Raw genomic sequence first — 17,637 nt, 5'->3', positions numbered from 1 at the left:
TCGGGAACTCACACCTTTTGAGAAACTATGCACGCAGGTTTCGGCCCCTACTCATGTAATTTCCAAGGTCTATCAGATTGTCCTGGGTGGTACATTTCCTGATACCCCCTCTTTCTCTGACGTCCTAGTGGATGCTGGGAACTCCGAAAGGACCATGGGGAATAGCGGCTCCGCAGGAGACTGGGCACAACTAAAGAAAGCTTTTAGGTCACCTGGTGTGCACTGGCTCCTCCCACTATGACCCTCCTCCAAGCCTCAGTTAGATTTTGTGCCCGGCCGAGGTTGGATGCACACTAGGGGCTCTCCTGAGCTTCTAGAAAGAAAGTATATAATTAGGTTTTTTATTTTACAGTGAGACCTGCTGGCAACAGGCTCACTGCAGCGAGGGACTAAGGGGAGAAGAAGCGAACCTACCTGCTTGCAGCTAGCTTGGGATTCTTAGGCTACTGGACACCATTAGCTCCAGAGGGATCGACCGCATGGAACTGGCCTTGGTGTTCGGTCCCGGAGCCGCGCCGCCGTCCCCCTTACAGAGCCAGAAGCAAGAAGAGGTCCGGAAAATCGGCGGCAGAAGACATCAGTCTTCACCAAGGTAGCGCACAGCACTGCAGCTGTGCGCCATTGCTCCTCATGCACACTCCACACTCCGGTCACTGAGGGTGCAGGGCGCTGGGGGGGGGCGCCCTGAGCAGCAATAAAAACACCTTGGCTGGCATATATATCACAATATATAGCCCCAGAGGCTATATATGTGATAAATACCCCTGCCAGAATCCATAAAAATGCGGGAGAAAAGTCAGCGAAAAAGGGGCGGAGCTATCTCTCTCAGCACACTGGCGCCATTTTCTCTTCACAGTGCAACTGGAAGACAGCTCCCCAGGCTCTCCCCTGTAGTTTTCAGGCTCAAAGGGTTAAAAAGAGAGGGGGGGCACTAAATTTAGGCGCAATATTGTATATACAAGCAGCTATTGGGAAAAATTCACTCAATATAGTGTTAATCCCTAAATTATATAGCGCTCTGGTGTGTGCTGGCATACTCTCTCTCTGTCTCCCCAAAGGGCTGTGTGGGGTCCTGTCCTCAGTCAGAGCATTCCCTGTGTGTGTGCGGTGTGTCGGTACGGCTGTGTCGACACGTTTGATGAGGAGGCTTATGTGATGGCAGAGCAGATGCCGATAAATGGGATGTCGTCCCCTGTGGGGCCGACACCAGAGTGGATGGATAGGTGGAAGGTATAAACCGACAGCGTCAACTCCTTACATAAAAGGCTGGATGACGTAACAGCTATGGGACAGCCGGCTTCTCAGCCCGCGCCTGCCCAGGCGTCTCAAAGGCCATCAGGGGCTCAAAAACGCCCGCTCCCTCAGATGGCAGACACAGATGTCGACACGGAGTCTGACTCCAGTGTCGACGAGGTTGAGACATATACACAATCCACTAGGAACATCCGTTACATGATCCCGGCAATAAAAAAATGTGTTACACATTTCTGACATTAACCCAAGTACCACTAAAAAAGGGTTTTATGTTTGGGGAGAAAAAGCAGGCAGTGTTTTGTTCCCCCATCAAATGAGTGAATGAAGTGTGAAAAAGCGTGGGTTCCCCCGATAAGAAACTGGTAATTTCTAAAAAGTTACTGATGGCGTACCCTTTCCCGCCAGAGGATAAGTTACGCTGGGAGATATCCCCTAGGGTGGATAAGGCGCTCACACGTTTGTCAAAAAAGGTGGCACTGCCGTCTTAGGATACGGCCACTTTGAAGGTACCTGCTGATAAAAAGCAGGAGGCTATCCTGAAGTCTGTATTTACACACTCAGGTACTAGACTGAAACCTGCAGATAGTGCTGCTGCAGCGTGATCTGTAACCCTGTCAAACAGGGATACTATTTTGCGAAATAAGACGTCGTCTTATATATGAGGGATGCACAGAGGGATATTTTGCCGGCTGGCATCCAGAATTAATGCAATGTCCATTCGGTCAGGAGGTTATTAGAGACCCGACACTGGACAGGTGATGCTGACTTTAAAAGGCACATAGAGCCTTATAAGGGTGAGGAATTGTTTGGGGATGGTCTTTGGGACCTCGTATCCACAGCAACAGCTGGGAAGAAAAATTTTTTTACCTCAGGTTTCCTCACAGCCTCAGAAAGCACTGTATTATCAGGTACAGTCCTTTCGGCTTCAGAAATGCAAGCGTGTAAAACGAGGGAAGAGGGAAAAAGCTGCACCAGTCAGCCAGTTCCCAGAATCAAAATTCTTCCCCCGCTTCCTCTGAGTCCACCGCATGACGGGGGGGCTCCACAGGCGTAGCCAGGTACGGTGGGGGGGGCCGCCTCAAAAATTTCAGCGATCAGTGGGCTCGCTCACAGGTGGATCCCTAGATCCTTCAAGTAGTATTTCAGGTACAAGCTGGAATTCGAGGCGTCTCCCCCCCGCCGTTTCCTCAAATCTGCCTTGCCGACAACTCCCTCAGGCAGGGAGACTGTGCTAGAGGCAATTCACAAGCTGTATTCCCAGCAGGTGATAGTCAAGGTGCCCCTACTTCAACAAGGACGGGGTTACTATTCCACATACCGAAACCGGACGGTTCGGTGAGACCCATTTTATATTTGAAATCCTTGAACACATACATAAAAAAATTCAAGTTCAAGATGGAATCGCTCAGGGCGATTATTGCAAGCCTGGAGGAGGGGGATTACATGGTATCCCTGGACATCAAGGAGGCTTACCTACATGTCCCCATTTACCATCCTCACCAGGAGTACCTCAGATTTGTGGTACAGGATTGCCATTACCAATTCCAAACACTGCCGTTTGGACTGTCCACGGCACTGAGGGTCTTTACCAAGGTAATGGCAGAAATGATTATACTCCTTCGAGAAAGGAAGTTTTAATTATCCCGTACTTGGACGATCTCCTTATAAAGGCGAGGTCCAAGGAGCAGTTGTTGGTCGGAGTAGCACTATCTCGGGAAGTGCTACAACAGCACGGATGGATTCTATACATTCCAAAGTCACAGCTGGTTCCTACCACACGCCTACTGTTCCTGGGGATGGTTCTGGACACAGAACAGAAAAAAGTGTTTCTCCCGCAGGAGAAAGCCAAGGAGCTGTCATCTCTAGTCAGAGACCTCCTGAAACCAAAACAGGTATCGGTGCATCACTGCACACGAGTCCTGGGAAAAATGGTAGCTTCTTACGAAGCAAAATTCCATTCGGCAGGTTCCATGCAAGAACCTTTCAGTGGGACCTCTTGGACAAGTGGTCGGGATCGCATCTTCAGATGCATCGGCTGATAACCCTGTCTCCAAGGACCAGGGTATCTCTACTGTGGTGGCTGCAGAGTGCTCATCTTCAAGAGGGCCGCAGATTCGGCATACAGGACTGGGTCCTGGTAACCACGGATGCCAGCCTTCGAGGCTGGGGGGCAGTCACACAGGGAAGAAATTTCCAAGGACTTTGGTCAAGTCGGGAGTCGTCCCTACACATAAATATTCTGGAACTGAGGGCCATTTACAATGCCCTAAGTCTGGCAAGGCCTCTGCTTCAAAACCAGCCAGTACTGATCCAATCAGACAACATCACGGCAGTCGCCCATGTAAACCGACAGGGCGGCACAAGAAGCAGGATGGCGATGGCAGAAGCCACAAGGATTCTCCGATGGGCGGAAAATCACGTCTTAGCACTGTCAGCAGTGTTCATTCCGGGAGTGGACAACTGGGAAGCAGACTTCCTCAGCGGACACGACCTACACCCGGAAGAGTGGGGACTTCATCCAGAAGTCTTCCAACTTTTGGTAAACCGTTGGGAAAGGCCACAGGTGGACATGATGGCGTCCCGCCTAAACAAAAAACTAGAGAGATATTGCGCCAGGTCAAGGGACCCTCAGGCGATAGCTGTGGACGCTCTAGTGACACCGTGGGTGTACCAGTCAGTTTATGTGTTCCCTCCTCTGCCTCTCATACCAAGGGTACTGAGAATAATAAGAAAACGAGGAGTAAGAACAATACTCGTGGTTCCGGATTGGCCAAGACGAGCGTGGTACCCGGAACTTCAAGAGATGATCTCAGAGGACCCATGGCCTCTGCCGCTCAGACAGGATCTGCTACAGCAGGGGCCCTGTCTGTTCCAAGACTTACCGCGGCTGCGTTTGACGGCAGGGCGGTTGAACGCCGGATCCTGAAGGAAAAGGGCATTCCGGAGGAAGTCATTCCTACGCTGATTAAAGCCAGGAAAGATGTAACTGCAAAGCATTATCACCGCATATGGCGGATGTATGTTGCTTGGTGTGAGGCCAAAAAGGCCCCAACAGAGGAATTTCAACTGGGTCGATTTCTGCATTTCCTACAAGCAGGAGTGACTATGGGCCTGAAATTAGGCTCCATTAAGGTACAGATCTCGGCTCTGTCGATTTTCTTCCAGAAAGAACTAGCTTCACTACCTGAAGTTCAGACGTTTGTTAAGGGAGTGCTGCATATTCAGCCCCCTTTTGTGCCTCCAGTGGCACCTTGGGATCTCAACGTGGTGTTGAGTTTCTTAAAATCACATTGGTTTGAGCCACTTAAAACCGTGGATCTAAAATATCTCACGTGGAAAGTGGTCATGTTATTGGCCTTGGTTTCAGCCAGGCGTGTGTCAGAATTGGCGGCTTTGTCATGTAAAAGCCCTTATCTGATTTTCCATATGGATAGGGCAGAATTGAGGACTCGTCCCCAGTTTCTCCCTAGGGTGGTATCAGCTTTTCACTTGAACCAACCTATTGTGGTGCCTGCGGCTACTAGGGACTTGGAGGATTCCAAGTTGCTGGACGTAGTCAGGGCCTTGAAAATTTATGTTTCCAGGACGGCTAGAGTCAGGAAAACTGACTCGCTATTTATCCTGTATGCACCCAACAAGCTGGGTGCTCCTGCTTCTAAGCAGACTATTGCTCGCTGGATTTGTAGCACAATTCAGTTGGCGCATTCTGCGGCTGGACTGCCGCATCCTAAATCAGTAAAAGCCCATTCCATAAGGAAGGTGGGCTCATCTTGGGCGGCTGCCCGAGGGGTCTCGGCTTTACAACTTTGCCGAGCTGCTACTTGGTCAGGGGCAAACACGTTTGCTAAATTCTACAAATTTGATACCCTGGCTGAGGAGGACCTTGAGTTCTCTCATTCGGTGCTGCAGAGTCATCCGCACTCTCCCGCCCGTTTGGGAGCTTTGGTATAATCCCCATGGTCCTTTCGGAGTTCCCAGCATCCACTAGGACGTCAGAGAAAATAAGATTTTACTCACCGGTAAATCTATTTCTCGTAGTCCGTAGTGGATGCTGGGCGCCCGTCCCAAGTGCGGATTGTCTGCAATACTTGTACATAGTTATTGTTAACTAAAGGGTTATTGTTGAGCCATCTGTTGAGAGGCTCAGTTGTTTTCATACTGTAAAACTGGGTATGGTATCACGAGTTATACGGTGTGATTGGTGTGGCTGGTAAGAGTCTTACCCAGGATTCAAAATCCTTCCTTATTATGTCAGCTCGTCCGGGCACAGTGTCCTAACTGAGGCTTGGAGGAGGGTCATAGTGGGAGGAGCCAGTGCACACCAGGTGACCTAAAAGCTTTCTTTAGTTGTGCCCAGTCTCCTGCGGAGCCGCTATTCCCCATGGTCCTTTCGGAGTTCCCAGCATCCACTACGGACTACGAGAAATAGATTTACCGGTGAGTGAAATCTTATTTTTTACATGGCTTGGGATAATGATCTTATCCATAGGGGGATACGTATCGACTTGACGAAACAATGTGCTATGATAACACAAAGTTCCACCAGCCTGGAAGTCAGTGAAACTCAGTATAATCTATTAACAAGGTGGAATAGATGCACCACTCTACTCCATAAATGCTATCCATCTGTATCTCCTCTATGTTGGAGATGTGGAAGGGACAGAAGCACTTTAATACATATTTGGTGGGATTGCTCCCTCATAACCCCGTTCTGGCACAAAATTATAAAACTGACATCCAAAATAGTAGGATGTGCTGTACCCAGCGGACCTGATTTCTGTCTGTTTTCACACTCCGATATCCCTTTGACCAGATATAAAGACTCCCTACTGAAACATTTAAGTAATGCAGCGAGAGCGGTGATACCAGTACACTGGCGCTCAACAGCAGCACCTACGATTTGGGAATGGTGTCAAAGAACGTACTTTTACATGCATATGGAGGACATCTATGACATTGCTCTGGAAAAACACTCCACATATACATTGACCTGGTATCCGTGGCTTGAATTTAAGACCACACGAGAATACGCCGCGCTGACTCCGACGAACCATGCTTAATGTCAACCCCCCCGACAATTGCTCAGAATCGTATAAATGCTCCAGCTTATAAACCGACTTACCTGTACCCCAACCCTCGTCTTGCCCGTCCTTCCCTCCCACCTCTTATTATTTGATTCAGTATTGTTGTTGTTTTTGTAAAATGCACAGAACCTTTTTTTTTTTTTGTTTACACATCTGTTCTATATGAGACAAATAGTCATGTTGTTTAATGCCTTGTATTTGAGACATGCAAGCTATTTGTGTTTTTGTCATTTATTTTTTTCTGCTGAAAATTTGAAAATAAGGAATCTATAAAAAAAAAAAACATTTCCATGTTTCTTTTAAAGAACTTTAAACTCATTTTGTAGTACGATATATCAATGATGATGGAACATCAAACTTTTATATTATGTGTCAATTCTGTGCAAAACTTTTTATTACATTGCACAGATAAAGCTGGGTACACACTATACGATATATCGGACAACCATGTCATGGTGTGTACCCTGATGTATTGTCAGGATACATTTCAAAGACATGGAATAATTTTCCCTAGAAAAATCCTAGGATTGGGCATCTGAAATGATGCAACAGAAATCACGAGTTCTAAAACCACAGTTGCAAACGTTCTAATCCATACTATCATGTCTGTGCTTAATGACTGTTTTTATCTTTTTAATTGGATATTAATTATATTATTGATGCTCTTTTCCATAGTCGCTTTCATCTCAAAATAATTATTTATACCATGTTATTAGTGTGTTAAACACTTTAGTAACACATAAGGACCTCATCTTGCAGCTGTAAAAATGAGGATGGCGAAGTAGAAATATTAGATTGTTAAAAAAAAAAATGCACACGTGATATTGTGCAGCTCAACTATATACATCCTAAAAAAACAGATAAACACAATCAGGGGCAGATTGGGAACTGAAAGTGGCCCTGTAAAAATGTGTAGAAGTGGCCTCACATGGGCAGCACCAGAGGTATACAGTGTCACCATGTCAACAAACATAACAGGCCCCACGCGCACATCGGCCCACCAAGAATCTTTGCTGTGAGTCCTATGGCCAATCCGCCTCTGAACACAATCCAAATACTAGTGGGTTCAGTATGTTTTGTTGACATTAACCATGTTGACCTGAGAATGTCAACAAGGTCATAATGTCAACATTGACCATGTCACATGTTGACACTAGTAAAATGACAACATGCATAGAATGTCGTAAAAGAACAGTAGAACCGACACGTGGAAATTACTTATCTGTGCGGTGCAGCAGTGTCTTCTGGGTCTTATGGTGTCAGGCGATGCGGAGTTCCAGCAATGTCATCTGATCCAATGGTTCCGGCAGTGAGTATGCTATTTCCTAATCCTCCCCTCACAGCCTAGCCCACCCCTCGCGCAGCCTAACATTCCCCTTGCAGCGTAATACTCCCCTCGGAGCCTATCCCTAACCATCCCCCATGTACCTTAACCTTCCCTTAACAGCTTAACCCTTAACCCTCCCCTCACAACCTAACCCTCCTCTTGATGCCTAATCCTCCCCCATGCAGTCTAACCATCCTCCTCGCAGCCTAACCCTCCCCTGGCAGCCTAACTCTAATCCTCCTCCACGCAGCCTAACCTCCTCCATGCAGCCTAACCCTCCCCTCGCAGGCTAACTCTAGCCCCCTCCCATGCAGCCTAAGCTTCCCCTTTCAGCCTAACCCTCCCCCACACAGCCTATCCTTCCCCTCAACATTGTGACTGCATTCCATACTAGTAGTGTTAGATTTCCTTTGAACTGAGCATTTTTTGTATCTTTGCACCAATATAGATATTAGTGTTAAGCCCTGATACATCCTGACCTGCTCGTAACAGTCCTCATTCTCCAATTCAGTAATAAATTATGGGAAGACTGTAGTAAATCAATCAGTTTTCACATTAATGTGTTATGGTTTGAGAAAATTATCGTAGCAGAAATGTTTGGGGTAATCATTATTCCTCAGGGTAATCATTGTAGTCACGTGCGTCCATTTAAAAAAACATAGAGACTCACCCAGAACATACGCTTGTGCATGTAAGTCATTGGTTGGAACTCGGCTTAGCATATGGAAAATTGTACGTGTATGTGTGTATATATATATATATATATATATATATATATATAAATAAAACGTTCTAAGAATGGGAGGTTTTATTTTTGCAGCTCAAGTACTAAGTAGGGGTAGAGGGCCCATAGAGCGCCCAGGGAAGAATTCCGGTGGGACGATGTGAATCTGGGGCCATTTTGTTTGTTGACATGTGACGGGTGGTGCTGCCGCCATTGTCACTCTCTATACTCTGATGCTGCCCATGTGAGACCACTAATACAAATTTTTCCAGGGCCCATTTCAGTCACCAATTTGCCCCAGGTGTTATTGGATCTTTCAAACAGCAGTGGAAATTTTAAACAAATTGTAATACCAAAAGCTATATTATAGTTGATGTTTTTTCCTGTGGGGGCAAATTTGTTTTATTGTTTTCTGTGGGGGCCAATGTGTGTGTTTTTCCTGTGGGCACCATTAGGGCTGCTTTCATAAATTTCCTGGACTTGTTTTCCACCCCAATCCGCCCTATTTATTTTTATATATGAAAAAGTAAGTTTACAATGCATATAAGAGGAAGAATAAACTGTTTACAAGAAGAATAAAATGTTTCCTTTAGACCAGGCATGTCAAACTCGTGGCCCTCCAGCTGTTGTTAAACTACAAGTCCCAGCATGCTTTGCCAGCATACCTTCCACTAATTAGCTGGTAAAGCATGCTGGGACTTGTAGTTTCACAACAGCTGGATGACCATGAGTTTGACATGCCTGCTTTAGACTTTACTTTTTACGCACAAGACATTATCAAAGACTTTTAGTTGTGTGGTGCATTTTTCATTAAAAAGCACGGACAGTCTTTCTCATTGCTGCTTTCCATGAGACACATAATAGCGTGTCACAAATGGTAACTCTTTCCTGTTACAGAGGATAATAATCACAGTAATGTAATGTAAAATATTTAACCGGTGCATGAGGCCTTTTTCATGTGGCAGGTTCAGAGAAGTTCATTGAGAAGAAGTTGAGGACAACACGGAGGCGTTGTCAGCAGCCCAAAACCCTGAGCAGCCCAGAGGACAACTTGTACTACAATCAGATTAATGTGAGTGCCGTGTTCAATGCTAGTGTGACGGAAACGACCAGTTATACATACCAGTGTTCTGGTGCAGAAGTGATATTTACACTAAAAAGCAGCCTTCATTTTGCTTAAGTGGAGTCATTTTAAACATGAGCTTCTATAACATTTATTTCATTTATGCATGTCCATAAGTAGGAAAAATAATATTCAGCCTAACTAGAACATCATTTGGCCAGTCTGAGCAACTTAATTGTTAACAACAGTACTGAGAGCAGTCACGTGAGGCTTCTGTTAAACTGGTAGTGGAAGATTATCGTGACAAAAGTAACTACATTTTTTTGCCTCTGGCTTGGTAACCAGCCAAGCTAAACATGACTTTTCATAGGGCAACTATGCTCGCTCTATGTTGGCTATCTTCAGTCTGCGTGTGTACATTATTCTGTGCATCCAAAGGTGTAGCATGGTGCCAGGTAAACAGTAACACAGCAAAAGGTGCAAATTACCCAGGGACACAGCAACAGGCACAAAGTAACCAGGAACACAGCAACAGGGGCAAAGTAACCAGGAACACAGCAACAGGGGCAAAGTAACCAGGAACACAGCAACAGGGGCAAAGTAACCAGGAACACAGCCACAGGTGCAAATTACCCAGGATCACAGCAACAGGTGCTAAGCAACAAGAAACACAGCAAAAGGTGCAAAGTAACCAGGAACACAGCAACAGCTGCAAAGTAACCAGGAACACAACAACAGGTGCAAAGTAACCAGGAACACAGCAACAGGTGCAAAGTAACCAGGAACACAGCAACAGGTGCAAAGTAACCAGGAACATAGCAACAGGTGCAAATTAACTAGGTGCAAAGTAACCAAGTGCAATACAACAAGTGCAAAGTAACCAGGAACACAGCAACAGGTGCACTGTAACCAGGTACACAGCAATAAATACTAAGTAACCAGGAACACAGCAACAGGTGCACTGTAACCAGGAACAGGTGTAGTATGGTATGCCAGCGGCCGGGATCCTGGCGGCCAGCATACCGGCGCCAGGATCCTGACCACCGGCACACCGACAGCTGAGCAAGCGCAAGTGAGCAACTTGCGGGCTCGCTGTGCTCGCCACGCTGCGGGCACGGTGGCTCGCGCGCCACGCTATTTATTCTCCCTCCAGGGGAGTTGTGGACCCCAAGAGGGAGAATAGTAGTCAGTATGCCGGGTGTTGGGATTTCGGCCCTGGTGTACTGAGCGCCGGGATCCCAACAGCTGGCATACTGAATACCACCCCCAGGAACACGGCAAAATGTGCAAAGTAACCAGGCACACAGCAACAGTTACAAAGTAACCGTGAACATGCAAAGTTACCAGGAACACAGCAACAGGTGCAAAGTAACCAGGTACACAGCAACAGGTGCAAAGTAACCAGGAACACAGCAACAGATGTAAAGTACCCAGAAAGACAGCAACAGGTACAAAGTAACCAGGTGCAAAGTAACCAGGAACACAGCAGCATGTGCACTGTAACCAGGTACATAGCAATAGCTGCAAGGTAACCAGGAATACAGCAACAGGTGCAAAGGTTACTTTACCCAGTGCAATGCAACAGGTGCAAAGTAACCAGGAATACAGCAATAGGTGCAAAGTAACCAGGAACACAGCACAGGTGCAAAGTAAAGATGAACACAGCAGCACCAGGTATAGAGTAACTAGAAATAGAGCAACAGGTGTAAAGTAACCAGTAACATAGCAATAGGTGCACTGTAACCAGGAACACAGCAAAAGGTACAAAGTAATTAGGAACACAGCAAAAAGTTGCAATGTAACTATGAACATAGCAATAGGTGCAAATTACCCAGGAACACAGCAACAGGTGCAAAGTAACCAGGTACACAGCAACAGGTGCAGAATAACCAGATACACAGCAACAGGTGCAAAGTAACCAGGACCACAGCAACATGTGCAAAGTAAAGATGAACACAGCAGCACCAGGTGTAGAGTAACCAGAAATAGAGCAACAGGTTTAAAGTAACCAGTAACATAGCAACAGGTGCACTATAACCAGGAACACAGCAAAAGGTACAAAGTGATTAGGAACACAGCAAAAGTTGCAACGTAACCAGGTACACAGCAACACATGCAAAGTTACCAGGAACACAACAACAGGTGCAATGTAACTATGAACACAGCAATAGGTGCAAATTACCCAGGAACACAGCAATAGGTGCAAAGTAACCAGGTGCACAGCAACAGGTGCAATGTAACCAGGTACACAGCAACAGGTTCAGAGTAACCAGGTATACAGCAATGGTTGCAAAGTAACCAGGAACACAGTAAGAGGTGCAAAGAAAATATGGACACAGCAGCACCAGGTGTAGAGTAACCAGAAATAGAGCAACAGGTGTAAAGTAACCAGTAACATGGCAACAGGTGCACTGTAACCAGGAACACAGCAAAAGTTTGCAACGTAACCAGGTACACACCAACACATGCAATGTTACCAGGAACACAGCAACAGGTGCAATGTAACTATGAACACAGCAATAGGTGCAAATTACCCAGGAACACAGCAACAGGTGCAAAGTAACCAGGTGCACAGCAACATGTGCAAAGTAACCAGGAACACAGCAACAGGTGCATAGCATACACAGCAACAGGTGCAAAGTAATCAGGAACACAGCAACAAGTGTAAAATAACCATGAACACAACAACAGGTGCAATGTAACTAGGAACACAGCAACAGGTGAAAAGTAACCAGGAACACAGCAACAGGTACAAATTACCAAGGAACACAGCAACAGGTGCAAAGTAACCAGGAACACAGCAATAGGTGCAAAGTAACCAGGAACACAGCAATAAGTGTAAATTACCCAGGTACACAGCAAAAGGTGCAAAGTAACCAGGAATAAAGCAACAGGTGCAAAGAGTACACAGCGACAGGTGCAAAGTAAGCAGCAACAGGTGTAAAGTAGAGATGAGCGCCTGAAATTTTTCGGGTTTTGGTTTTGGGTTCGGTTCCGCGGCCGTGTTTTGGGTTCGAACGCGTTTTGGCAAAACCTCACCAAATTATTTTTGTCGGATTCGGGTGTGTTTTGGATTCGGGTGTTTTTTTCCAAAAACACTAAAAAACAGCTTAAATCATAGAATTTGGGGGTCATTTTGATCCCAAAGTATTATTAACCTCAAAAACCATAATTTACACTCATTTTCAGTCTATTCTGAATACCTCACACCTCACAATATTATTTTTAGTCCTAAAATTTGCACCGAGGTCGCTGTGTGAGTAAGATAAGCGACCCTAGTGGCCGACACAAACACCGGGCCCATCTAGGAGTGGCACTGCAGTGTCACGCAGGATGTCCCTTCCAAAAAACCCTCCCCAAACAGCACATGACGCAAAGAAAAAAAGAGGCGCAATGAGGTAGCTGTGTGAGTAAGATTAGCGACCCTAGTGGCCGACACAAACACCGGGCCCATCTAGGAGTGGCACTGCAGTGTCACGCAGGATGGCCCTTCCAAAAAACCCTCCCCAAACAGCACATGACGCAAAGAGAAAAAGAGGCGCAATGAGGTAGCTGTGTGAGTAAGATTAGCGACCCTAGTGGCCGACACAAACACCGGGCCCATCTAGGAGTGGCACTGCAGTGTCACGCAGGATGGCCCTTCCAAAAAACCCTCCCCAAACAGCACATGACGCAAAGAAAAAAAGAGGCGCAATGAGGTAGCTGACTGTGTGAGTAAGATTAGCGACCCTAGTGGCCGACACAAACACCGGGCCCATCTAGGAGTGGCACTGCAGTGTCACGCAGGATGTCCCTTCCAAAAAACCCTCCCCAAACAGCACATGACGCAAAGAAAAAAAGAGGCGCAATGAGGTAGCTGTGTGAGTAAGATTAGCGACCCTAGTGGCCGACACAAACACCGGGCCCATCTAGGAGTGGCACTGCAGTGTCACGCAGGATGTCCCTTCCAAAAAACCCTCCCCAAACAGCACATGACGCAAAGAAAAAAAGAGGCGCAATGAGGTAGCTGTGTGAGTAAGATTAGCGACCCTAGTGGCCGACACAAACACCGGGCCCATCTAGGAGTGGCACTGCAGTGTCACGCAGGATGTCCCTTCCAAAAAACCCTCCCCAAACAGCACATGACGCAAAGAAAAAAAGAGGCGCAATGAGGTAGCTGACTGTGTGAGTAAGATTAGCGACCCTAGTGGCCGACACAAACACCGGGCCCATCTAGGAGTGGCACTGCAGTGTCACGCAGGATGTCCCTTCCAAAAAACCCTCCCCAATCAGCACATGATGCAAAGAAAAAGAAAAGAAAAAAGAGGTGCAAGATGGAATTGTCCTTGGGCCCTCCCACCCACCCTTATGTTGTATAAACAAAACAGGACATGCACACTTTAACCAACCCATCATTTCAGTGACAAGGTCTGCCACACGACTGTGACTGATATGACGGGTTGGTTTGGACCCCCCCCAAAAAAGAAGCAATTAATCTCTCCTTGCACAAACTGGCTCTACAGAGGCAAGATGTCCACCTCATCTTCACCCTCCGATATATCACCGTGTACATCCCCCTCCTCACAGATTATCAATTCGTCCCCACTGGAATCCACCATCTCAGCTCCCTGTGTACTTTGTGGAGGCAATTGCTGCTGGTCAATGTCTCCGCGGAGGAATTGATTATAATTCATTTTAATGAACATCATCTTCTCCACATTTTCTGGATGTAACCTCGTACGCCGATTGCTGACAAGGTGAGCGGCGGCACTAAACACTCTTTCGGAGTACACACTTGTGGGAGGGCAACTTAGGTAGAATAAAGCCAGTTTGTGCAAGGGCCTCCAAATTGCCTCTTTTTCCTGCCAGTATAAGTACGGACTGTGTGACGTGCCTACTTGGATGCGGTCACTCATATAATCCTCCACCATTCTATCAATGTTGAGAGAATCATATGCAGTGACAGTAGACGACATGTCCGTAATCGTTGTCAGGTCCTTCAGTCCGGACCAGATGTCAGCATCAGCAGTCGCTCCAGACTGCCCTGCATCACCGCCAGCGGGTGGGCTCGGAATTCTGAGCCTTTTCCTCGCACCCCCAGTTGCGGGAGAATGTGAAGGAGGAGATGTTGACAGGTCGCGTTCCGCTTGACTTGACAATTTTGTCACCAGCAGGTCTTTCAACCCCAGCAGACCTGTGTCTGCCGGAAAGAGAGATCCAAGGTAGGCTTTAAATCTAGGATCGAGCACGGTGGCCAAAATGTAGTGCTCTGATTTCAACAGATTGACCACCCGTGAATCCTTGTTAAGCGAATTAAGGGCTGCATCCACAAGTCCCACATGCCTAGCGGAATCGCTCCCTTTTAGCTCCTTCTTCAATGCCTCCAGCTTCTTCTGCAAAAGCCTGATGAGGGGAATGACCTGACTCAGGCTGGCAGTGTCTGAACTGACTTCACGTGTGGCAAGTTCAAAGGGCATCAGAACCTTGCACAACGTTGAAATCATTCTCCACTGCACTTGAGACAGGTGCATTCCATCTCCTATATCGTGCTCAATTGTATAGGCTTGAATGGCCTTTTGCTGCTCCTCCAACCTCTGAAGCATATAGAGGGTTGAATTCCACCTCGTTACCACTTCTTGCTTCAGATGATGGCAGGGCAGGTTCAGTAGTTTTTGGTGGTGCTCCAGTCTTCTGTACGTGGTGCCTGTACGCCGAAAGTGTCCCGCAATTTTTCTGGCCACCGACAGCATCTCTTGCACGCCCCTGTCGTTTTTTAAAAAATTCTGCACCACCAAATTCAAGGTATGTGCAAAACATGGGACGTGCTGGAATTTGCCCATATTTAATGCACACACAATATTGCTGGCGTTGTCCGATGCCACAAATCCACAGGAGAGTCCAATTGGGGTAAGCCATTCCGCGATGATCTTCCTCAGTTGCCGTAAGAGGTTTTCAGCTGTGTGCGTATTCTGGAAAGCGGTGATACAAAGCGTAGCCTGCCTAGGAAAGAGTTGGCGTTTGCGAGATGCTGCTACTGGTGCCGCCGCTGCTGTTCTTGCGGCGGGAGTCCATACATCTACCCAGTGGGCTGTCACAGTCATATAGTCCTGACCCTGCCCTGCTCCACTTGTCCACATGTCCGTGGTTAAGTGGACATTGGGTACAACTGCATTTTTTAGGAGACTGGTGAGTCTTTTTCTGACGTCCGTGTACATTCTCGGTATCGCCTGCCTAGAGAAGTGGAACCTAGATGGTATTTGGTAACGGGGGCACACTGCCTCAATAAATTGTCTAGTTCCCTGTGAACTAACGGCGGATACCGGACGCACGTCTAACACCAACATAGTTGTCAAGGACTCAGTTATCCGCTTTGCAGTAGGATGACTGCTGTGATATTTCATCTTCCTCGCAAAGGACTGTTGAACAGTCAATTGCTTACTGGAAGTAGTACAAGTGGGCTTACGACTTCCCCTCTGGGATGACCATCGACTCCCAGCGGCAACAACAGCAGCGCCAGCAGCAGTAGGCGTTACACGCAAGGATGCATCGGAGGAATCCCAGGCAGGAGAGGACTCGTCAGACTTGCCAGTGACATGGCCTGCAGGACTATTGGCATTCCTGGGGAAGGAGGAAATTGACACTGAGGGAGTTGGTGGGGTGGTTTGCGTGAGCTTGGTTACAAGAGGAAGGGATTTACTGGTCAGTGGACTGCTTCCGCTGTCACCCAAAGTTTTTAAACTTGTCACTGACTTATTATGAATGCGCTGCAGGTGACGTATAAGGGAGGATGTTCCGAGGTGGTTAACGTCCTTACCCCTACTTATTACAGCTTGACAAAGGGAACACACGGCTTGACACCTGTTGTCCGCATTTCTGGTGAAATACCTCCACACCGAAGAGCTGATTTTTTTGGTATTTTCACCTGGCATGTCAACGGCCATATTCCTCCCACGGACAACAGGTGTCTCCCCGGGTGCCTGACTTAAACAAACCACCTCACCATCAGAATCCTCCTGGTCAATTTCCTCCCCAGCGCCAGCAACACCCATATCCTCCTCATCCTGGTGTACTTCAACACTGACATCTTCAATCTGACTATCAGGAACTGGACTGCGGGTGCTCCTTCCAGCACTTGCAGGGGGCGTGCAAATGGTGGAAGGCGCATGCTCTTCACGTCCAGTGTTGGGAAGGTCAGGCATCGCAACCGACACAATTGGACTCTCCTTGTGGATTTGGGATTTCAAAGAACGCACAGTTCTTTGCGGTGCTTTTGCCAGCTTGAGTCTTTTCAGTTTTCTAGCGAGAGGCTGAGTGCTTCCATCCTCATGTGAAGCTGAACCACTAGCCATGAACATAGGCCAGGGCCTCAGCCGTTCCTTGCCACTCCGTGTGGTAAATGGCATATTGGCAAGTTTACGCTTCTCCTCCGACAATTTTATTTTAGGTTTTGGAGTCCTTTTTTTACTGATATTTGGTGTTTTGGTTTTGACATGCTCTGTACTATGCCATTGGGCATCGGCCTTGGCAGACGACGTTGCTGGCATTTCATCGTCTCGGCCATGACTAGTGGCAGCAGCTTCAGCACGAGGTGGAAGTGGATCTTGATCTTTCCCTAATTTTGGAACCTCAACATTTTTGTTCTCCATATTTTAATAGGCACAACTAAAAGGCACCTCAGGTAAACAATGGAGATGGATGGATTGGATACTAGTATACAATTATGGACGGGCTGCCGAGTGCCGACACAGAGGTAGCCACAGCCGTGAACTACCGCACTGTACTGTGTCTGCTGCTAATATATAGACTGGTTGATAAAGAGATAGTATACTCGTAACTAGTATGTATGTATAAAGAAAGAAAAAAAAACCACGGTTAGGTCACTGGTATATACAATTATGGACGGGCTGCCGAGTGCCGACACAGAGGTAGCCACAGCCGTGAACTACCGCACTGTACTGTGTCTGCTGCTAATATAGACTGGTTGATAAAGAGATAGTATACTACTAATATTATATACTGGTGGTCAGGTCACTGGTCACTAGTCACACTGGCAGTGGCACTCCTGCAGCAAAAGTGTGCACTGTTTAATTTTAATATAATATTATGTACTCCTGGCTCCTGCTATAACCTATAACTGGCACTGCAGTAGTGCTCCCCAGTCTCCCCCACAATTATAAGCTGTGTGAGCTGAGCAGTCAGACAGATA

The 17,637-nt window shown here is 47.0% G+C and overlaps 1 protein-coding gene across 4 annotated transcripts in view; it reads left to right on the top strand.

Moving 5' to 3' along the window:
- MYO3B (myosin IIIB) overlaps positions 1 to 17,637 on the top strand; it is a 625,340-nt gene that overhangs the window by 523,867 nt on the left and 83,836 nt on the right. For all 4 annotated transcript variants that reach the window (XM_063933501.1, XM_063933502.1, XM_063933503.1 and 1 more), the window contains exon 25: positions 9,355 to 9,461. In XM_063933501.1, coding sequence (XP_063789571.1) covers positions 9,355 to 9,461 — 107 coding nt within the window. The remainder of the gene's footprint in view (positions 1 to 9,354; positions 9,462 to 17,637) is intronic.

Source organism: Pseudophryne corroboree, chromosome 7 (genome assembly GCF_028390025.1).
Source record: "Pseudophryne corroboree isolate aPseCor3 chromosome 7, aPseCor3.hap2, whole genome shotgun sequence".
NCBI lineage: Eukaryota > Metazoa > Chordata > Amphibia > Anura > Myobatrachidae > Pseudophryne > Pseudophryne corroboree.
The sequence above is the reverse complement of the archived record's forward strand: the minus strand, read 5'-3'. Positions and strand labels throughout refer to the sequence as shown.